The following is a 23,608-nucleotide window of genomic DNA, read 5'->3' on the forward strand; positions in this document are numbered from 1 at the left end:
AACGGGCCTTCTGCTAGACTGTAAGTTCCTTGAGGGCAGGGACCCCTACTTTGCTGTGCTCTCCCAACATCTCAGTACAGTGCTCTACACATGGTAAATGCTCAATAAGTATCCATGGCCAACTGATTATAAATGAGTTGCCGTCTGAATCCATAATTATTCATTCAATCGCATTTACAATCATCATCATCATCATCAGAAGGGTGACCTAAGAGACTCTAAACCAAAGACAGAGCCATCCCTCACCTCCCTCCTCCTTTTCCTCCCCACTCCAGTTACCTCTGGATAAAAGCAAAGCTGAACTGTAACATCGGGATATCCACCAGAGAGGATTTCTGAAAATGAGACACACGCGAATGTCATCTGGTGAGGAAGAGCAGCCAGTAAAAGCGTTAGGATTCAGGGCCCTTTGAGGGCCATGCAGCCGGTAAAGAAACATTTGGGCCATCACTCCTGCTCCCAAGAGAGAGACGTCTACCCCAGAACGCGGTCCTGTTGGCTGCTCTTACAGGACTTTCTAGGGCTAACGACCCCCCGACCTGTGGCTCCAGAAAGCACATCCCAGGGAACGCCGCTCAGCTAAGAACTTGCAGATGCTCCACTCCGGGTACCTGGACCTTCAAGCCTCCAGCTCTCTCCCCGCGAGCCCATTCGAAAATTTTCCAAACCCTTCTTCCCCCCCAATGAAGAGGATATTCAAGGACGGAAATCAAACCCCGCTCTATTATGTGGTTTAAATTGTGTTCTAAATGCAGAACAGCGGTGACGCACCAATCTCATCTTATTCATCCACAGAATGGACGGCGGACAGCGTAATCTCCCAAAAGCGGGGACCACCACTAGAATCGGTGGGGACAAAGGATAAAATCGGAGCATTGAGAAACATTCCCATAGGATGGGGAGTTATTACTGGGGGAATTTCATCCCCCAAATCCTACAACTCCCAATCCCCTCTCTAGTTCCACCTGCTACACTCCTGAGACATGCCACAGCCCAGCCCACAGTGACGTCAACAGGCACCCCCTCCGCTCCCCCATTACCTCTTCGCCTTTAATCTGGGACGGCTTCTTGACCACCTCTTTCACCAAGTGTAATATAGTGTCCGTCTTCAGGGTGTGCAGGGAACAGAGCAGGTCCACGAGGGTCAGCTGAGAGCCACTCGCCTCAGGAATGATCTGCGGGAAATAATCCACATTGGTGAAATCCGCTCTCTCCGCCCCAAGACCATCCTAGGGAAGAGGCGGGGTGAGTGGTTGAAGCCAGGAGGGGAAAGAGCACAGGCCCTGGGAGTTAGAGGGCTCAATAAATACGATTGAATGAATGAATGAATGAATGACAACCTGATTACCTTGTAGACTAGATTGTGAGCCCGCTGTTGGGTAGGGACCATCTCTGTATGTTGCCAACTTGGACTTCCCAAGTGCTTAGTATAGTGCTCTGCATACCGTAAGTGCTCAATAAATACAATTGAATGAATGAATGAATGCCACTCGTCTACTGTGTGACCTTGGGCATGTACTTTAACTTGCCTGTGCCTCAGTCTTAATCCCCATTTTACAGATGAGGTAACTTTGAGCCCCGTGTGGGACATGAATTGTGTCCAACCTGATTAGCTTGTATCGACCCTAATTCATTCATTCAGTCAATCGTATTTATTGAGCGCTTACTGTGTGCAGAGCACTGTACTAAGCACTTGGGAAGTCTAAGTTGGTAACATATAGAGACGGTCCCTACCCAACAGCGGGCTCACAGTCTAGAAGAGCAGGCTCACAGTCTAATGCTTAATAAGGTGCCTGGCACATGGCAAATGCTTAACAATTATCATAAAAAAATGCAAGCTTCCAGGACTTGGGGAGGAGAGGAAATTTGCTTCTAGTCTCAGCCTCCTCCTTGCTGGTTGGTTGGTGAAAACTCGGCAATTCCTGCCCATTCCCTTTCCGGGCGTTACCGGAGAGAAATAGGCAGGCGGAGGAATCCTGGAGAAACCCCCACTTCAAAGGCTTCTCCCTCCCCAAAGGCTGTCTTCTTTGTGGCAAGGTTTTCACAAAACAGCTCACGCAAACCAATCGCTGGTATTTACTGAGCGCCTACTGTGAGCAGAGCACTATATAAAATCCTTGGGAGAGAATAATAGAGTCGGTAAACATGATAGAGAAGCAGCATGGCTCAGTGGAATGAGCACGGCTTTGGAGTCGGAGGTCAGGGGTTGAAATCCCGGCTGTGTGACTTTGGGCCAGTCACTTAACTTCTTTGTGCCTCAGTGACCTCATCTGTAAAATGGGGATGAAGACTGTGAGCCCCCCGGGGCGCTTAGAACAGTGCTTTGCACATAGTAAGCGCTTAATAAATGCCATTATTTTTTCTAGACTGTGAGCCCACTGTTGGGTAGGGACCGTCTCTATATGTTGCCAACTTGTACTTCCAAAGCGCTTAGTACAGTGCTCTGCACACAGTGAGCGCTCAATAAATACGACTGAATGAATGAATGAATGAATGATACCTGCCCACTGAGGAATTTGCTCACAGTGACCAGGGATTTTCCCTAGATGCTCCAGACCTCCTGCTCTGTTGGGAAGATTCCACTCAGAAATAACATCATCATAATAATAATATTTGTTATGCACTTACCGTGTGCCAAGACCACACAAAGCACTGCGATAGATACTAGATATTCAGGTTAGACACTGACTCTGTCCCAAATGGAGTTCAAGTAGGAGGGAGAACAGAAATTAAATCCATGATGGAACTAAGGTCCAGAGAAGTGACTTGCCCAAGGTCACACAGCAGGTAAGTGACAGAGCCAGGATTAGAACTCAAGTCAACTCGAGAGGCAGCGTGGCTCAATGGAAAGAGCCCGGGCTTTGGAGTCAGAGGTCGTGGGTTCTAATCCCAGCTCCGCCACTTGTCAGCTATGTGACTTTGGGCAAGTCACTTCACTTCTCTGGGCCTCAGTGACCTCAACTGTAAAATGAGGATGAAGACTGTGAGCCCCACGTGGGACCACCTGATTATCTTGTATTCCACCCCCCCAGCGCTTAGAACAGTGCTTGGCACATAGTAAGCGCTTAACAAATATCATCATCAAGTCCCCAGACTCCCAGGCTCACATTCTTTCCACTGGCATTCAATCGTATTCATTGAGCACTTACTGTGTGCAGAGCACTGTACTAAGCGCTTGGGAAGTCCAAGTCGGCAACATCTAGAGACGGTCCCTACCCAACAACGGGCTCACAGTCTGGAAGGGGGAGACAGACTACAAAACAAAACACGGAGATAGGTGTCAAAATCCTTGAATGAAGATATATATATATCTTCTTATATCTATATCTATATCTATATATATATATATAATGGCATTTATTAAGCGCTTACTATGTGCAGAGCACTGTTCTAAGCGCTGGGGAGGTTACAAGGTGATCAGGTTGTCCCACGGGGGGCTCACAGTCTTAATCATCCCCCCCATCTTACCTCCTTCCCTACCCCACAGCACCTGTATATATGTATATATGTTTGTACGGATTTATTATTCTATTTATTTACTTATTTTACTTGTACATATCTATTCTATTTATTTTATTTTGTTAATATGTTTTGTTTTGTTCTCTGTCTCCCCCTTCTAGACTGTGAGCCCACTGTTGGGTAGGAACCGTGTCTATATGTTGCCAACTTGGACTTCCCAAGTGCTTAGTACAGTGCTCTGCACACAGTAAGCGCTCAATAAACACGATTGATTGATTGATTGATTCATCCCCATTTGACAGATGAGGTAACTGAGGCCCAGAGAAGTGAAGTGACTTGCCCAAAGTCACACAGCTGACAGGTGGCAGAGCCGGGATTCGAACCCATGACCTCAGACTCCAAAGCCCAGGCTCTTTCCACTGAACCACACTGAGACTGCAGCCCCCCTGAGAGAGAAGAAACGGGGTCCTCTCAGGTGTCAGTGACCAGCTGTGGAGCCCCATCTCCCCACTAACCACCACCGCAACACTGTGCATTCATTCAATCATTCATTCAATCGTATTTATTGAGCGCTTACTGAGTGCACAGCACTGTACTAAGCGCTTGGGAAGTCCAAGTTGGCCACATCTAGAGACGGTCCCTACCCACCAGTGGGCTCACAGTCTAGAAGGGGGAGATAGAGAACAAAACAAAACATATTAACAAAATAAAATAAATAGAATATGTACAAATAAAATAGAGTAATAAATACATACAAACATATATACAGGTGTATATACAGGTATATACAGTATACATAATAATAATAATAATAATGATGGCATTTGTTAAGCACTTACTTTGTGCAAAGCACTGTTCTAAGCGCTGGGGGGTGATACAAGGTGATCAAGTTGTCCCCCGGGGGGCTCACAGTCTTAATCCCCATTTTACAGATGAGGGAACTGAGGCCCAGGGAAGTTAAGTGACTTGCTCAAGGTCACATAGCAGACATGTGGCGGAGCTGGCATTCGAACCCATGACCTCTGACTTCAAAGCCTGGGCTCTTTCCACTGAGCCACGCTGCTTCTCTATATACTGTTGCGCCTCCAGGCCTGTTGAACTCACCCCACACAGTCCTGCCACATCGGCTCCCTTCTCAACCCCGGGGCAAGGAAGGCCGCCCGCTTCGGATTTTCGCCCTCCGCTTGCAACCAAACGCCGACCTTTACCTTCACCTTACTCTGCCGCCTGGCTTTCTTGCGGCTCCACACGGCGGCCACGGCGGCGGCCAACTGCACCCCAAGCTGGGCCGTCAGCGGGTTCAAGAAGTCCAAAATCTTCTGCCTTATGGTCTGGAACACAAAAGCGCGCCGACCGAACCCTGCCGGAAGGGTCCCCTACTCGGGGTCCCGCTTCGGGCTCGTTCGGAACAGGCGAGAGTAATTCTGTAGGGGCATAATACATGATCCTGTACTACGTACTACCCCTACTATGTAATTCTGTACTACAGTAGTCACCAGGGGCCCGACGGACGCAGTTGGGATGGCACGGCCTGCAGCACGTGCAAAGGAAGCGGAGAGAAAATCCAAAGCGCCCGCTCCGGCTCCGTCCCTGTCATTTTTACCAGGGGAGAGAGGCAAAGCTGTCCATTACAGAACCCGCTCGGGGGCCCGGGGGGAGAGTTTGTTCGGCTCCGGGCCCGAGAAAACCACACAGTTCTGCCCTTCTGACCTCAGGATGGGGCAGAGCAACCCAGAAGAGATTACACTGCAGAGGGAAGGGCACAGGATCCTGAATGAAAATCAAGATACGGATGGGGTTCTTTTTTTTTTTATAAGGGGGAAAACTTCAGAAAGAAAAGGGAGCACAAACCCCTCTGAAGCTGAGCCCCCAAACTCCACACGCTCACCCAATCCTTTCAAGCTTTCCCTTCAGGTAGGGCAGTGGGGTGACCATTAAGAGCTAAAGAATATTGGACACCCCCTTGCTGACCTGGGAAACGGGAGCAGTATATAATAATAATAATAATAATGATGGTATTTGTTAAGCGCTTACTATGTGCCAAGCACTGTTCTAAGCACTGGGGGAGATACAAGGTGATCAGTTTGTCCCATGTGGGGCTCGCAGTCTTAATCCCCATTTTACAGATGAGGGAACTGAAGCACAGAGAAGTGAAGTGACTTGCCCAAAGTCACACAGCTGACAATTGGCGGAGCCGGGATTTGAATCCATGACCTCTGACTCCCAAGCCCGGGCTCTTTTTTTTTTAATGGCATTTATTAAGCGGTTACTACGTGCGAAGCACTGTTCTGAGTGCTGGGGAGGTTACAACCTGATCAACTTGTAACCTCCCCTGCGCTTAGAACAGTGCTTTGCACATAGTAAACGCTTAATAAATTCCATCATTATTATTATTATTACAAGGTGATGAGGTTGTCCCACGTGGGGCTCACAGTCCTCATCCCCGTTTTACAGATGAGGGAACTGAGGCACAGGGAAGTGAAGTGACTTGCCCACAGTCACACGGCTGATGAGTGGCGGAGCCGGGATTAGAACCCACGACCTCTGCCTCCCAAGCCCGGGCTCTTTCCACTGAGCCACGCTGCTTCTATATAATAATAATGATGGCATTTATTAAGCGCTTATTATGTGTAAAGCACTCTTCTAAGCACCGGGGAGGTTACAAGGTGATCAGGTTGTCCCACAGGGCGCTCACAGTCTTTATCCCCATTTTACAGATGAGGGAACTGAGGCCCAGAGACGGGAAGTGACTTCCCCCAAGTCACCCAACTGACAGGTGGCGGAGCCAGGATTTGAACCCACGACCTCTGACTCCAAAGCCCGGGCTCTTTCCACTGAGCCACGCTGCTTCTCCACGGGCTATGCTGCTTCTCCATATCACGAAGGCTATGTGAAGCAACGCCGTGATGTCATCAGGGCGGACACAAAATTTCCCTGTGGAAATCCTTGGAGCCCAGAGCTTGTTCTAGACTGTGAGCCCACTGTGGGGTAGGGACCATCACTATAATAATAATAATGGCATTTATTAAGCGCTTACTATGTGCAAAGCACTGTTCTAAGTGCTGGGGAGGTTACAAGGTAATCAGGTTGTCCCACAGGGGGCTCACAGTGTTAACCCCCACTTTACAGATGAGGTAACTGATATGTTGCCAACCGCTTAGTACAGTGCTCTGCACACAGTAAGTGCTCAATAAATACGATTGATTGATTGATTGATTGATTGTCGCCAGATGGGCCCTGAATCTGTCCCCTTACTCCACAGCTGGCACATCTCCCTCCTAGACCCCGGAAAATGGGGGGAGACGAGGGATTGGGGGGAAGGAGCCAAAGCAGAGGGAGACCGGACGCTGAAAAGAAAAATGTCGCAGACAGAAAAGCGCCTGGTGCCCTAATCGTCGCAGGCCAGCTGAAAACCGGACCGTTCAGGGTAAAACCAGATGGACGGTCACTCTGCTTTTTCCAGGGAGCTCCGGCGGCAGCCGCTGATTCATCGCTTAGGGGCTTAGCATCTGCCGGCCCCGACCAATTTAAGAGAAGCAGCGTGGCTCAGTGGAAAGAGCACGGGCTTTGGAATCACAGGTCGTGGGTTCAAATCCCGGCTCCGCCACTTGTCAGCTGTGTGACTTTGGGCAAGTCACTTCACTTCTCTGGGCCTCAGTTCCCTCTTCTGGAAAATGGGGACGAAGACTGGGAGCCCCACGTGGGACAACCTGATTACCTTGTATCTACCCCAGCACTTAGAACAGTGCTTTGCACATAGTAAGCGCTTAACGAATACCACCATTATTATTATTATTTGGGCTGGCCGGAGGGTCGGGAGGGGGTCGGATTCAGAGTGGCTTACTTTGGTGGCTTTGAAGTAAACCGAAGACGACGCCCTGGTAGCGCTGAGGAGGTCGGCCGGTCTCTTCTGACTGCCCTCCTTCCGGACCACGCTCCAGAGGAGGGCCATGGTGTTCACGATCCGGGGCAGCTCCTCCAAAATGGCATTCCTGGCGTTCCTCAGGTTGGTGGGGTCGCTCCCGACGGACGGCTAAAGGCAACGGATAGACATACGGCTCCGGTCACTCAACGGCTTTAGTTTCTTGACAGCGGACTGCTTGACCCTTGCGACTCCTCCGCTAGACTGTACGCTCCTTGAGGGTGGGGACCGTGTCTACCACTTACTGTATTCTCCCAAGTACTTATTACTTGGGAGCCACGAGAAGCAGCATGGCTCAGTGGAAAGAGCCCGGGCTTTGGAGTCCGAGGTCACGGGTTCAAATCCAGGCTCCGCCAACCATCAGCTGTGCGACTCCAGTCACTTCACTTCTCTGTGCCTCAGTAACCTCATCTGTCAAATGGGGATTAAGACCGTAAGCCCCCCGTGGGACCACCTGATCACCTTGTAACCTCCCCAACGCTTGGAACAGTGCTTGGCACATAGTAAGCGCTTAATAAATGCCATCATTACTACAGTGCTCTGCACACAGCAAATGCTCAATACTGTTGATTGACATCCATCATATCCATGGACAAGTTGAGGTTACAAGTTGATCAGGTTGTAACCTCCCCAGCACTTAGAACAGTGCTTTGCACGTAGTAAGCGCTTAATAAATGCCATTAAAAAAAAAGGAGCCCGGGCTTGGGAGTCAGAGGTCATGGGTTCAAATCCCGGCTCCGCCAATTGTCAGCTGGGTGACTTTGGGCAAGTCACTTCACTTCTCTGTGCTTCAGTTCCCTCATCTGGAAAATGGGGATGAAGACCACGAGCCCCCCATGGGACAACCTGGAGCAGCACAGACTATTTTCCCTGTTGACAGAGCTTTCAGCAGCGCTTTCCTTCCCAAGGTAAAAGGAGTTTGAGGGAACAGCGAGCCACTACTGCTCTTTCCTCCACAACCAACGGAAAATTTGAAGCTTTCGGAGAACAGAATCAATCAATCAATCAATCGTATTTATTGAGCACTTACTGTGTGCAGAGCACTGGACTAAGCGCTTGGGAAGTACAAGTTGGCAACATATAGGCCTTCCCAGTCCGAGCCCCCTCCTTCCTCTCCCCATCGTCCCCCTCTCCATCCCCCCGTCTTACCTCCTTCCCTTCCCCACAGCACCTGTATATATGTATATATGTTTGCACATATTTATTACTCTATTTATTTATTTATTTATTTTACTTGTACATATCTATTCTATTTATTTTATTTTGTTAATATGTTTGGTTTTGTTCTCCGTCTCCCCCTTCTAGACTGTGAGCCCACTGTTGGGTAGGGACTGTCTCTATACGTTGCCAGCTTGTACTTCCCAAGCGCTTAGTGCTCTGCACACAGTTAGTGCTCAATAAATACGATTGATGATGATGATATAGAGACAGTCCCTACCCAACAGTGGGCTCACAGTCTAAATGGGGGAGACGGAGAACAAAACCAAACATACTAACAAAATAAAATAAACAGAATAGATAGGTACAAGTAAAATGAATAAATAAATAAATAGAGTAATAAATATGTACAAACATATAGACATATATACAGGTGCTGCGGGGAAGGGAAGGAGGTAAGATGGGGGGGATGAAGAGGGGGACGAGGGGGGAACAGCGAGACGCTACTGTTCTTCCCTCCACAACCAACGGAAAACTTGAAGCTTTCGGAGACCAGCGGTCCACCCCATCTCCTGCAAGCCCCTCGGTGACAGAGACACTCTAACTCAGTCAATCCTCCTGACCGAGCGCTTAGCAGCTCATGAGTCCCAGCGACCTTCCCAACTGGGAAAACACAATTACCTTTAGGGTGGGGCTGGCTTGTTCCAAAAGGCAGAAGTGACAAATGGTGGTCAGCCCTTCCAGGAGCGTGAGAGGGTAGTCGGGAGGAACGTTCTCCTTCTTGGATGGGACGCTTCAGGAGAGAAACGATAAGTTGGTTTCGGTACCGAGTGGGCACGGAGTCTTTTACGGGTAGCTATTTCATGCAACCGTGATTCGGGCCACCCCATGGTGTAGTCCCGGCTCTGCCCCTTCTAGACTGTGAGCCCGCTGTTGGGTAGGGACCGTCTCTATCTGTTGCCGAATTGCACTTTCCAAGCGCTTAGTAATAATGATAATAATGATAATAATGGCATTTATTAAGCGCTTACTACGTGCCAAGCACTGTTCTGAGCACTGGGGGGATACAAGGTGATCAGGTTGTCCCATGGGGGGCTCACAGTTAATCCCCATTTTAATCAATCAATTGTATTTATTGAGTGCTTACTGTGTGCAGAGCACTGGACTAAGCGCTTGGGAAGTACAAGTTGGCAACATAGAGAGACGGTCCCTACCCAACAGTGGGCTCACAGTCTAGAAGGGGGAGACAGAGAACACAACAAAACATATTAACAAAATAAAACAAATAGGATATGTACAAGTAAAATAGAGTAATAAATACGTACAAATATATAGTCACTGTGGCACAGAGAAGTGAAGTGACTTGCCCAAGGTCACACAGCTGACAATTGGCGGAGCTGGTATTTGAACCCATGACCACTGACTCCAAAGCCCGGCCTCTTTCCACTGAGCCACGCTGCTTCTCTGTGCTTAGTACTGAGCCCACTGTTGGGTAGGGACCGTCTCTATATGTTGCCAACTTGTACTTCCCAAGCGCTTAGTACAGTGCTCTGCACACAGTAAGTGCTCAATAAATACGATTGATTGATTGATTGATTACTGTGCTCTGCACACAGTAAGCGCTCAATAAATACGACTGAATGAATGAATGCCGCTTTGCCCCCTATGGAAGCCTTGGGGAAGACCCTGAACTTTTCTGTGACTCAGTTCCCTCATCTGTAAAATGGAGATAAGATACACAATCGCCCTCCCTCTTAGACTGTGAGCCCTGTGTGGGACAGGGATTGTGCGCAATCTGAATCAGCGTGGCTCAGTGGAAAAAGCCCGGGCTTGGGAGTCAGAGGTCGTGGGTTCTAATCCCGGCTCCGCCACGCGTCGGCTGTGTGACTTTGGGCAAGTCACTTCCCTTCCCCGGGCCTCAGTTCCCTCATCTGTAAAATGGAGATTAAGACCGTGAGCCCCCCGTGGGACAACCTGATCACCTTGTATCCCCCCCAAGCGCTTAGAACAGTGATTCGCACATAGTAAGCGCTTAACAAATACCATCATTGTTACTATCTTGTATCCCCCCCAGCTGTACATGGCACACAGTAAGTGCTTAATAATAATAATGATGACATTTATTATGTGGGGTTCTCTCAAGGGAGGAGAATTAGATGCTTTTGGTGAACTCATGGAGAGAGAAAGAGAATAAAAATTTGGCATTTACATGAACCCGAGCGAGCCTGCTCTAAAATAATAATACTAGGAATAATAATAAATACCATTTCTTAGGCACTTACGATGTGTTCTAAGTGATGGTATGGATGCAAGTTAATCAGATCGGACACAGTCCCTGACCCACGTGGGGCTCCCAGTTTCCAAGTCATCGGTATTTTCCACTCCCAGATACGGGGACGAGAGAGGCGGAGTCTATAGAGAAGCGGCATGGCTCAGTGGAAAGAGCTCGGGCTTTGGAGTCGGAGGTCACGGGTTCAAATCCCAGCTCCGCCAGCCGTGTGACTTTGGGCAAGTCACTTCACTTCTCCGCACCTCGGTTCCCTCATCTGTAAAATGGGGATGAAGACCGCGAGCCCCCCGTGGGACAACCTGATTGTAACCTCCCCAGCGCTCACAACGCCGCTTTGCATGTAGTAAGCGCTTAATAAATGCCATCCTTATTATTATTCATCCCTCATCTCATCGGACAGGTGGGAAAACTGAGGTTCGGAGTCACGGAGCCAGCGGGGCAGGGACGGGACGACGCAGGGTCTCCCACCCGCGCGGCCCTCCGGCTCACCTGCCGGTCGGCTTGGCGGCCTCGCTCTCGTACTGCCGGACCAGCTCGTCTAGGTTCTTGCAAATCTGCCCGACGAAGGGGGCGACCGTCCAGCCCAGGGACTTGCCGAAGTAGGGCAGCGAGTCGCTGACCAGGCCGACCCAGGCCGGGTGCATGGCGGGGCCGTACTCGGGCTGCAGGCCCCGCAGCGCGGCCGAGACGAAGAGGCCCTGCGAGGTGACGGGCTGGGGCCGCACGTAGCGCAGGGCGCCGATGGCCCGCTGGAAGCCGAGCGTGCGGCGCCACTGGTCGGCCAGGGCCCGCGGGCTGTCGGGGTCCTCCTCCTGCGGCCGGCCCAGACGGTGCTCCAGGACGATGAGGATCTGCAGCAGCTTCAGCAGCTCCAGCTGCAGCGGGTGCTCGCTCCAGATCTGGTCCCGGCCCAGATTGACCAGGCCCTCGTCGGACGGGGGGCGGTCGGCGGCGGCGGAGGCGGCGGCGGGCCCCCCGCGCTTCCGGCTCGCGTACATGGAGGCCGACAGGGCCAGGAGGACCAGCTCCTGCAGCCGGCACCGCTCCAGCAGCCCGCGGACGAAGGCCGCGGCCTTCTCCTCGGGCGCCTTGGCCACGGCCGCCAGCTGGGCGGCCAGGCGGATCAAGACCTCCACGCTCTTCACCTGGACGTCCCTGTTGCCCAGGACGTCGCGGTGGGAGACGGGCAGGTGGCGGGGGTAGTAGGAGCGCAGGAAGCTCAGGCAGAGGTCCATCAGCAGCTCGATGAGCAGGGAGTGGGGGCAGACGGCGGGCGAGCGGGCCGGCAGCCGCCCGTAGAAGCTCTGCCCCGCCAGCGACTCCTGGTGCCGCGCCAGGAGGTTGTAAATCAGGTTGAGGTGGGCGGTGGAGCTGGTGTCCAGGCTGGTGCGGCCCACGGCCTCCACGAACTCCCTGGGGTTGGTCTTCAGCACCGCCTCCAGCAGCGACAAGGCGTAGAGCACCCGCCTGGAGTCGTACGGCTGCAGGTAGAGCAGGACATGCCGGAACGGGGCCTCTGTCGCCTCCCGTTCCTCCTCCGGCCTCCGCGATGGCCCAGCCGCCACGGCCGGGGCCTCCGGGCCCGGTTCCTCGTCACTCGAGAGCGACTCCGAAGCCTGGGTCCCGTCCGAGTCGAGCCTCGCCAGGCCGGGCAGCCCCGGGGGTTCGAGGGAAGGGGCGGACGGGGAGGAGCCGCTCCCGCCGTCCGTGCGGCCGGAGCTGGGGTCCGCCGACCCGGTGCGCTCGCTGCCGTCCCGGGGGCCGGCGGGGTCGTCGTCCGGGGTCCGGCCCCACTCCGGGTCTCCCTCCACCTCGGCCCAGATGGCTTCCCGGTCCACCGTGGCGAACCGGCCCGAGGGCAGCTCGTCGTCCGAGCCGGCTCCGGGGGACTCCGAGGCTCCCGGCGGCTCCCCGCGTCCGCCCTTGCTCTCGGGGAACCAGAGGCGCAGGTCTGGCGGAAATGAGCACAGTGACTTTAACAGGATCCCTCGATCGCTCGTCTTTATGGAGCGCCTACTACCCGCACGGCACTACTCTGAACGCTCGGAGGGGAGGACAAAGACACCATCACGGCTCCTTGAGGGCCGTGACTCTGCACTTCCCAAGCGCTCGGTAGAGTGCCTTCACACGCAGTGGGCATTAAGAAATGCTAAATGCTACAGTGTGGCTCAGTGGAAAGAGCCCGGGCTTTGGAGTCAGAGGTCGTGGGTTCAAATCCCGGCTGCATGACTTTGGGCAAGTCACTTCACTTCTCTGGGCCTCAGTTCCCTCATCTGGAAAATGGGGATTAAAACCGTGAGCCCCCCGTGGGACAACCTGATCACCTTGTAACCTCCCCAGCGCTTAGAACGGTTCTTTGCACATGGTAAGCGCTTAACAAATACCATTATTATTATTATTATTATTATTATTATTATTATTATTATTTGGAGTCAGAGGTCATGGGTTCGAATCCGGGCTCCTCCAACTGTCAGCCGTGTGACTTTGGGCAAGTCACTTCACTTCTCTGGGCCTCAGTTCCCTCATCTGGAAAATGGGGATTAAAACCGTGAGCCCCCCATGGGACAACCTGATCACCTTGTAACCTCCCCAGCGCTTAGAAGGGTTCTTTGCACATGGTAAGCGCTTAACAAATACTATCATTATTATTATTACTATCACCACACTCCACCCCCTTCCTCGTCACCTCGACCTCCCCCCTTTATTCATCTCCCCTCCCAGCCCCACAGCACTTATGTACACATCTGTCATTTCATTTATTTACATTAATAATAATAATAGAGAAGCAGCGTGGCTCAGTGGAAAGAGCCCGGGCTTTGGAGTCAGAAGTCATGGGTTCAAATCCCGGTTCTGCCAATTGTCGGCTGGGTGACTTTGGGCAAGTCACTTCACTTCTCTGGGGCTCAGTTACCTCATCTGTAAAACGGGGATTAAACCTGTGAGCCCCCCGTGGGACAACCAGATAATAATAATAATAACGATGGCATTTATTAAGCGCTTACTACGTGCAAAGCACTGTTCTAAGCGCTGGGGAGGTTACAAGGTGATCAGGTTGTCCCACGGGGGGCTCACAGTCTTAATCACCTTGTAACCTCCCCAGCGTTTACAACAGTGCTTTGCACATTATTATTATTAATAGGTGTCTCCCTCTCTAGGCTGTAAGGTCACTATGGGCAGGGAATTTTTCTGTTACCTCATTAGAATGTAACAATAATAATAATTATAAGATCTTACTCTCCCAAGCGCTTAGTACACTGATCTGCACAAAGTAAGTTCTCAATAAATATGACCAGCATACTGACTGGAGTTCACCAGTAAACACAAATTATTGACCATTAGGAGACCTTTTCACATGTTTACCATTCCTTCAACGGTGACCACGGGGGAAAGGAGAGGGGATGGGGATGGAGGGGAAGACGTCCGGAAGGCGGTCCCCACCGCGGCTGCCCATCCGGGCGGAAACCCGCTCACCTGTTGAGCTCTGCTGCTTGACGTAGCCAATGGAGGTGCGTTGCGTCCGCGGCTGCAGCAAGAGCAGCAACACCGGCTCCAGGATGCGGGCCACATCGTTCAGAGACAGGGCCCGGACCAGCCAGCCCTGGGCGGCCGCCCCAATGGCTCCGTCGGAGCAATTCAGGCTGTCCAGGACCACAAAGAGCGACCTGCCGGACAGAAACGGGCCAGGAGTTACTCTGTAGTGGACGTCCATCCTCCGCTCCCCGCAACGGCGAAGGGGAGACCGAGCCTCTTTGGGTCCACAGATGATACCTGACAGGGAAGAGCGCTTCATTCATTCATTCATTCATTCAATCGTATTTATTGAGCGCTTACTGTGTGCAGAGCACTAGACTAAGCGCTTGGGAAGTCCCAGTTGGCAACATAGAGAGACGGTCCCTACCCAACAGTGGGCTCACAGTCTCACTAAGTCTTCATCTCCCTAAGGTGGCATGGGGAGGCAATCTCAGGTTTTATCTGGGCTATTGTTGTCATCATTGGGAAAGAGGGAGGAAGGGAGGGAATTATCAGCCCCTAGAGAGAAGTCAACCGTTGCGGATCAAGGGGGCCCAAAAAGTAGTCAGAGGAGGGAGAGAGAGAGAGACAGAGACAGAGAGATAGAGAGGGAAGGATCATCCATAGAGATCATCCCAGACTGAGCCCCCTCCTTCCTCTCCCATTCCTCCCCGTCCCCATCCCCCCCGCCTCACCTCCTTCCCCTCCCCACAGCACCTGGATAGATGTATATATGTTTGTACGGATTTATTACTCTATTTATTTTATTTGTACATATTTATTCCATTTATTTTATTTTGTTAATACGTGTTGTTTTGTTGTCTGTCTCCCCCTTCTAGCCTGTGAGCCCGCTGTTGGGTAGGCACCGTCTCTAGATGTTGCCAACTTGGACTTCCCAAGCGCTTAGTCCAGTGCTCTGCACACAGTAAGCACTCAATAAATACGATTGAATGAATGGAGATTTCCCACAGATAATCCACAACTTGGACAATACGGAGCTGACCATTCTTCAGTGAATCTCTTTCCTTCCAGCCTGTGTTTCACTGTTCCAATTTTGAATTTACGTACATAGCGACCACCACACAACAGACATCGTGCTACGTTTTCCCAATAGGAGACATTATCCGAACACAGACTGAGCGTCTCTTCCGGGCAAAGACCCGAACACCTTCCCTCTGAGAGGACAGAGGAGCCGCTCGATGCCCTGTTGAAGGCTGAAAGGTTGTGTCTCACCTGTCGAAGGACCGGCTGTGGGAGGTGAGCCTGCCGCCTTGGATCTCTCGCGTCAGGTGCCAGATGACGGAGAATCGGAACAGGGCCTCCAGCCTTGCCCCCTGCAGGGGAGAGAGCAATCAATCAATCAATCACTCGTATTTATTGAGCGCTTACTGTGTGCAGAGCACTGGACTAAGCGCTTGGGAAGTACAAGTTGGCAACATATCGGGAGGGAAGCCAGGTCCGACCCACCGGGTTTAACACGGCCTGGCCAAGAGAGCCCAGCCGCACCGGATGGATCATTCCACGGCAAGCTGAGGTTACTCTCCCATCCTGCTACAACCCCACCGTGCATCGTTCACTCCGGCCAGTGGCCCCTTCCACCAAATCCCCCGCTTTCTCCTCTCTCTCTCATCCCTTGCTCAAATCACAGGACAACTCTGGCTCCCGTCGGCCCGAACACAGCCCTCCCTCCACGACCACTCTGGCCTTCAAATCACCACTCACACTCCACTTCCTGCAGGCAGTCTTCCCTGTTGGACCCCACCCATTCTAACGCTGAGCTCATAAAGTCTACACCAGCACTCTGTGCGCCTCTTCCCATCCAGTTGGGAGGTCCCTGAGGTTGGGGGCTGGGTTTTATCACTAACATGAACACCAGGGCCCAGCACTGTGAGCCAGTAACATCGCCTGACCAACGTGGCAAGTTTTTTTAGTGTCTTTTTCGTCCCTTTGGCTGGAACGGATAAGCTTGTAGAAGAGCCTCTTGGGCGCCTTCTCAGGGTATGCGGCCCATGGTGGCTGCTCAGATGTCAGCTGGGTGACTTTGGGCAAGTCACTTCCCTTCTCTGTGCCTCAGTTACCTCATCTGTCAAATGGGGATTAAGACTGTGAGCCCCACGGGGGACAACCTGATCACCTTGTATCCTTTCCAGCGCTTAGAACAGTGCTCTGCACATAGTAAGCAATTAACAAATGCCATTATTATTATTATTGTTATTATATCGGGGAGGCAGCATAAGGCATGCTGGAACTACTGAACCTAGAGAAGCAGCATGGCTCAGTGGAAAGAGCCTGGGCTTTGGAGTCGGAGGTTATGGGTTCGAATCCTGGCTCTGCCAATTGTCAGCTGTGTGACTTTGGGCAAGTCACTTAACTTCTCTGGGCCTCAGTTACCTCATCTGTCAAATGGGGATTAAGACTGTGAGCCCCACGGGGGACAACCTGATCACCTTGTATCCTCCCCAGCACTTAGAACAGTGCTCTGGACATAGTAAGCGCTTAACAAATGCCATCACCATTATTATTATTATTATTATTATTATTATTATTATTATCATTATATCGGGGAGGCAGCATAAGGCATGCTGGAACTACTGAACTTAGAGAAGCAGCGTGGCTCAGTGGAAAGAGCCTGGGCTTTGGAGTCGGAGGTTATGGGTTTCGAATCCTGGCTCTGCCAATTGTCAGCTGTGTGACTTTGGGCAAGTCACTTCTTTGGGCCTCAGTTACCTCATCTGTCAAATGGGGATTAAGACTGTGAGCTCCACGGGGGACAACCTTCATTCATACATTCAATCAATCGTATTTATTGAACGCTTACTGCGTGAAGAGCACTGTACTAAGCGCTTGGGAAGTACAAGTTGGCAACATATAGAGACGGTCCCTACCCAACAACGGGCTCACAGTCTAGAAGGGTACCCACAATACCTGCTGCTGATCAGAGAAGATCCAGGAACGTCACCCCTGGACCAACCAAAGCGTCCGGAGAACTTGATCACCTTGTATCCTCCCCAGCGCTTAGAACAGTGTTCTGCACATAATAAGCGTTTAATAAATACCATCACGCTACTGAAAGGAGAGAGGAGTAATAGTAATAATGATGGCGTTTATTAAGCGCTTACTATGTGCAAAGCACTGTTCTAAGCGCTGAAAGTGGGAAGGAGGGAGGGAGAGGGAGCAGGAAGGAGGGAGAAAGAGTAGGGAGGAAGGAGGGAGAGTGGGAAGGAGGGAGGGAGAGAGGCAGGGAAAGCAGGAAGGAGAAAGAGGGGGAGGGAGGGAGAGTGGGCAGAGAGACTCACTTTGTCGGGGTCCAGCAGCATGTGGCAGATGATATCCTCACAGATGTTGGCCGACGGGGCCAAGCAGTGCAGTCTGTAGAAGAGCTCCACACAGGTGCCGTGATGCTCGCGTGTTTCCTTGTTGAGCTGGTTCCACAGCACCCGGGCCACTCTCTGGGCGGGAGACAGCACCGGGGACACCTGTTTGACTCTGCCCGTCCCCTGCTGTCCTACAGCTCGGCCCAGGACTCTGACGCTTCTTTCGAGTCAGTCCCTTCAAGGCAACGGTCTGGGCTATGGGCACAGCTTCAAGTCGGGGCACTGACGGGGGAAGCAGGGAACCCTTGGGGAGCCGATGGGTAGCGGGGGAATAATAATAATAATAATGATGGTATTTGTTAAGCACTTGCACTGTTCTAAGCGCTGGAGAGGTTACAACATGATCAGGTTGTCCCACAGGGGGCTCACGGTTTTCACCCCCATTTTCCAGATGAGGGAACTGAGGCCCAGAGAAGTGAAGCGACTCGCCCAAAGTCACACAGCTGACGGTTGGCAGAGCCGGGATTTGAACCCATGACCTCTGACTCCAAAGCCCGGGCTCTTTCCACTGAGCCACGCTGCTTTTCAAGTATTTGCTCAACAAATCCCATCATCATTATTATTACTATCAATCAATAATCGTATTTATTGAGCGCTTACTGTGTGCAGAGCACTGTACTAAGCACTTGGAAAGTACAAGTTAGCAACATATAGAGACAGTTGTGTCAGTTGTATCATCATACATGAGATGAAAGTTTATCATTGTCATAATCCTCTTCTTCCTCTCATTCATTCATTCAGTCGTATTTATTGAGCGCTTACTGTGTGCAGAGCACCGTACGAAGCGCTCGGGAAGTGCAAGCTGGCAACATAGAGAGGCGGTCCCTACCCATCTCTCTCCAGCCCATCCTCTAGCCCGTCCCACCCGCCAGCAGAGCCCGGGGCAGGGGGCTGTCGGGACGGACCCCCGCTGACCTGGTAGAAGTCGGTTTTCTCGGCGATGATTTTCAGGACCGAGGGAGGGACGGGAGGCACCGTGACCATCTGCAGCTTCCCAGAGAAGGGGTGGTGCCCGCTGGCTTTGAGTCGCTTCACCCGGTCCTCGATCACCAGGGCCAGCGACTGGGAGTGGTTGACCACCTCCAGGAGGGTGGAGATGGAGACGTTCTGGATGTAGCAGTCGCTCACGCAGCAGCAGACGGTCATGAGGGACTTGAGCCAGAGCGGGAAGCCGGAGTCGTGACCACCTGCTGTGGAGGGGAGACGCCCGAGTTTGCCTCAAGGCCTGCTGGGTTTGCTGGCACCCTGGGGTTGGGATGCCCAGCCCCCCTACAGAACGGAGGCTGTGAGGTCGCGGAACTGGGCTCTAAAGAAAACGCCTGCCGCTGGGCTCACTGCCACGTTCGTATGTGAAACCGTTTAATAATAATAATAATGATGGCATTTATAACGTGCTTATTATGTACAAAGCACTGTTCTACGCGCTGGGGAGGATACAAGCAGCGTGGAGGAGAGAAGCAGCGTGGCTCAGTGGAAAGAGCCCGGGCTTTGGAGCCAGAGGTCATGGGATCAAATTCCGCCTCTGCCGCTTGTCAGCTGTGTGATTTTGGGAAAGTCACTTCACTTCTCTGGGCCTCAGTTCCCTCATCTGAAAAATGGGGGTGAAGACTGTGAGGCCCCCGCGGGACAACCTGATCACCTTGTAACCTCCCCAGCACTTAGAACAGTGCTTTGCACATAGTAAGCGCTTAATAAATGCCATTATTATTATTATTACTATGACCAGCCCCCCTAGAGAACGGAGGCTGTGAGGTCGCAGAACTTGGCTCTAAAGAAAACGCCCGCCACTGTGCTCAATGCCACGCACGTATCTGAAACTGTTTAATAATAATCATAAAAATGATGGCATTTATTAAGCGCTTACTATGTGCAAAGCACTGTTCTAAGCGCTGGGGAGGATTCAAGGTCATCAGATTGTCCCACACGGGGCTCACAGTCTTCATCCCCATTTTACAGATGAGGGAACAGAGGCCCAGAGAAGTGAAGTGACTTCCCCAAGGTCACACAGCTGGCAAGTGGCAGAGCCGGGATTAGAACCCACAACCTCTGGCTCCCCAGCCCGGGATCTTTCCACTGAGCCACGCTGTTTCTTCCGACAGTGAGCCATCACCTGGATGGATATCAGAATAATGGGGGTTTTTTGGTGATTTTTAAAAAATGGTATTTGTTATGCGCTGTTCTAAGCACTGGGGTATATACAAGATATTCGGGTTGGATAAAGTCCCTGTCCCATATGGGGCTCACAATCTTAATCCCCATTTTACAAATGAGGAAACTGAGGCACACAGAAGTTAAGTGACTTGCCCAAGGTGACCTAGTAGGTAAGTAGCAGAACCGGGAACTGATTCCCAGGCCTGTGCTCTATCCATTAGGCAACACCACTTCTGGCAGAACTGAGGATGTAGCGTGGGGAGGCAGGGTGGTCTAGTGGAAAGACCAGGTGATGGGGAGAACCGGGTATGGCTCCCAGCTCTGCCCCGGCTTACTGCGTTACCTTAGACTGGTCGCTTTACCTCTCTGGGCCTCAGTTTCCTCACTTGTAAAATGAGGGTAAGATAGTTTTGGGGCTTTCTAAAGCCTTTGGGGCTGTTGGAATGTAGGGGAGACTGCAGCATTTTGGAACAAAGTGAATGGGGGTCTTCGGGCAGTCAGGGGGAGAGGAATGGTCTTCCCCTGCCGCCCCCATGGCCATGGGGAGCCCCCGTGTGAATCAGGCTCCAGTCAATCAGTCAGTGGAATTTATGGAGCACTTACGGTGTAAAGAGCCCTGTACTAAGCAATCAAAAGAGTACGATAAAGAAAGTATCCATGATCCCTTGTTTTCAAGGAACTTACAATCTTTCATCATCATCATCATCATCAATCGTATTACAATCTTTCAAAGCCTTCTCAAATCACAACTCCTCCAAGAGGCCTTCCCCAAATGAAGAATTCCCCTTCCCCTTCCCCTTCCCTTCCTGGATTTGCAAGAAGGAGCTTGCAAATATTGTAATTCAGGGGTATCCAGGAGACTTGGGGGGCTTGGCTCTATTCCACCCATTTGGAGAATGACTGTCGCCGGACTCGGGAAGATGGAGTGATGAGTTTCTGATCGGCATAATGCACAATTCCCCTCCCCGTTCCCTCACTCATTCTTACTTCTGTGTCATTTATGTTTTCGGATCTGTACCGTGTAAGCACTTGCTATTCATCCCAGCCCTGGCCCTTCTGCAATTATGGATTTATTTTAATGTCTGCCTCCACTTCTAGAATGTGTCTACCAACTCTGTTATATTGCTCAGCACACAGTTAGCGCTCAATAAATGAGATTGAAGCAGCAAAGCAGAGAAGCAGCGCGGCTCAGTGGAAAGAGCCCAGGCTTCGGAGTCAGAGGTCATGGGTTCGAATACCGACTCCGCCACATGTCTGCTGTGTGATCTTGGGCAAGTCACTTAACTTCTCTGGGCCTCAGTTACCTCATCTGTAAAATGGGGATGAAGACTGTGAGCCCCACATGGGACAACCTGATCACCCTGTATCCTCCCAAGCGCTTAGAACAGTGCTTTGCACATAGTAAGCGCTTAACAAATGCCAATTATTAATTATTATTATTACTAATTAAATGAATGCACTCTCCCAATCACTTGGTACAGTGCTCTGCACACAGTAAGCGCTCAAAGAATGTGATTGATTGAGGTCCAATTCTCCCCAGTATTTAGCTTAATTCATCCTGTTCGCTTAATCAGTGTCATTCTTGACTGACGGAAGAGACAGAATCTAGATATAATAATCATATTGGTATTTGTTAAGCGCTTATTATGTGCCAAGCACTGTTCTAAGCGCTGGGGGAGATGCAAGGCGATCAGGTTGTCCCACGTGGGGCTCACAGTCTTCATCCCCCTTTTAGACTGTGAGCCCACTGTTGGGTAGGGACCGTCTCTATATGTTGCCAACTTGTACTTCCCAAGTGCTTAGTCCAGTGCTCTGCACACGGTAAGCGCTCAATAAATACGATCGATGATGATGATGATCCCCATTTTACAGATGAGGGAACTGAGGTCCAGAGAAGTGAAGTGACTTGCCCAAGGTCACACAGCTGACAAGTGGAAGAGCTGGAATTAGAATCCGTGACCTCTGGCCTCCCCAGCCCGGGCTCTTTCCCTTGAGACACGCTGCTTCTCTCATATATTCAGAAGTGATCTAAAATGCAATAATGGTAATAAATGTGGTATTTGTTAAGTGCTTTCTGTGTGCCGGGTACCGCTCCAAGTATAATAGATATGAGATAATGAGGTGGGGCACAGTCCCTGTCCCACGTGGGGCTCACAGTCTCCATCCCCATTTTGCGGATGAGGGAACTGAGGCACAGAGGAGTGAAGTGACTCGCCCGGGGTCACGCAGCAGACAAACGGAAGCAAGCCTTGTGACTCCCAGGCCCGTGCCCCGTCCCTATGCAGCGGACAAATGGCAGCAAACCTTGTGATTCCCAGGCCCGTGCTCTATCCCTATGCAGCAGACAAATCATCATCATCATCAATCGTATTTATTGAGCGCTTACTGTGTGCAGAGCACTGTACTAAGTGCTTGGAAAGTACAAGTTGGCAACATATAGAGACAGTTCCTACCCAAAAGTGGGCTCACAGTCTGCACCAAACCTTGTGACTCCCAGGCCCATACCCCGTCCCTATGCAGCGGACAAATGGCAGAAAACCTTGTGACTCCCAGGCCCGTGATCTATCCCTATGCAGCAGACAAATGGCAATCAATCAATCAATCAATCAACAGTATTTATTGAGCGTTTACTGTGTGCAGAGCACTGTACTAAGCGCTTGGGTAGTACATGTTGGCAACATATAGAGACAGTTCCTACCCAACAGTGGGCTCACAGTCTGCAGCAAACCTTGTGACTCCCAGGCCCGTGCCCAGTCCCTATGCAGCAGACAAATGGCAGCAAACCTTCTGACTCCCAGGCCCGTGCTCTATCCCTACGCAGCAGACAAATGGCAATCAATCAATCAATAGTATTTATTGAGCGCTTACTGTGTGCAGAGCACTGTACTAAGCGCTTGGGAAGTACAAGTTGGCAACATATAGACAGTTCCTACCCAACAGTGGGCTCACAGTCTGCAGCAAACCTTGTGACTCCCAGGCCCGTGCCCCGTCCCTATGCAGCAGACAAATGGCAGCAAACCTTCTGATTCCCAGGCCCGTGCTCTATCCCTACGCAGCAGACAAATGGCAATCAATCAATCAATCAACAGTATTTATTGAGCGCTTACTGTGTGCAGAGCACTGTACTAAGCGCTTGAGAAGTACAAGTTGGCAACATATACAGTTCCTACCCAACAGTGGGCTCACAGTCTGCAGCAAACCTTGTGACTCCCAGGCCCGCGCTCTATCCCTATGCAGCAGACAAATGGCAATCAATCAATCAATCAATCAACAGTATTTATGGAGCGCTTACTGTGTGCAGAGCACTGTACTAAGCGCTTGGGAAGTACAAGTTGGCAACATATAGAGACAGTTCCTACCCAACAGTGGGCTCACATTCCGCAGCAAACCTTCTGACTCCCAGGCCCGTGCCCTAACCCTATGCAGCAGACAAATGGCAGCAAACTTTGTGACTCCCAGGCCCGTGCTCTATCCCTAGGCAGCAGACAAATGGCAATCAATCAATCAATCAATCAATCAACAGCATTTATTGAGCACTTACTGTGTGCAGAGCACTGTACTAAGTGCTTGGGAAGTAAAAGTTGGCAACATATAGAGACAATTCCTACCAAACAGTGGGCTCACAGTCTGCAGCAAACCTTCTGACTCCCAGGCCCATGCCCCGTCCCTATGCAGCGGACAAATGGCAGCAAACCTTGTGACTCCCAGGCCTGTGCTCTGTCCCTATGCAGCAGACAAATGGCA

General features: G+C 51.3%; 1 protein-coding gene across 3 annotated transcripts in view; it reads right to left on the reverse strand.

The window, feature by feature from the left end:
• The window catches only part of DOP1B (DOP1 leucine zipper like protein B), a 97,699-nt gene that overhangs the window by 28,254 nt on the left and 45,837 nt on the right, over window positions 1-23,608 (reverse strand). For all 3 annotated transcript variants that reach the window (XM_038766085.1, XM_038766084.1, XM_038766086.1), the window contains 10 exons: window positions 18,629-18,903; window positions 17,636-17,788; window positions 15,573-15,673; window positions 14,301-14,491; window positions 11,319-12,780; window positions 9,221-9,332; window positions 7,304-7,492; window positions 4,668-4,790; window positions 1,041-1,175; window positions 280-335 (listed from right to left, as the gene is read on the reverse strand). In XM_038766085.1, the coding sequence (XP_038622013.1) occupies window positions 280-335; window positions 1,041-1,175; window positions 4,668-4,790; window positions 7,304-7,492; window positions 9,221-9,332; window positions 11,319-12,780; window positions 14,301-14,491; window positions 15,573-15,673; window positions 17,636-17,788; window positions 18,629-18,903 (2,797 nt within the window). The remainder of the gene's footprint in view (window positions 1-279; window positions 336-1,040; window positions 1,176-4,667; window positions 4,791-7,303; window positions 7,493-9,220; window positions 9,333-11,318; window positions 12,781-14,300; window positions 14,492-15,572; window positions 15,674-17,635; window positions 17,789-18,628; window positions 18,904-23,608) is intronic.

The sequence above is a fragment of the Tachyglossus aculeatus genome, chromosome 24 (genome assembly GCF_015852505.1).
Source record: "Tachyglossus aculeatus isolate mTacAcu1 chromosome 24, mTacAcu1.pri, whole genome shotgun sequence".
In the NCBI taxonomy this organism is placed as follows: domain Eukaryota; kingdom Metazoa; phylum Chordata; class Mammalia; order Monotremata; family Tachyglossidae; genus Tachyglossus; species Tachyglossus aculeatus.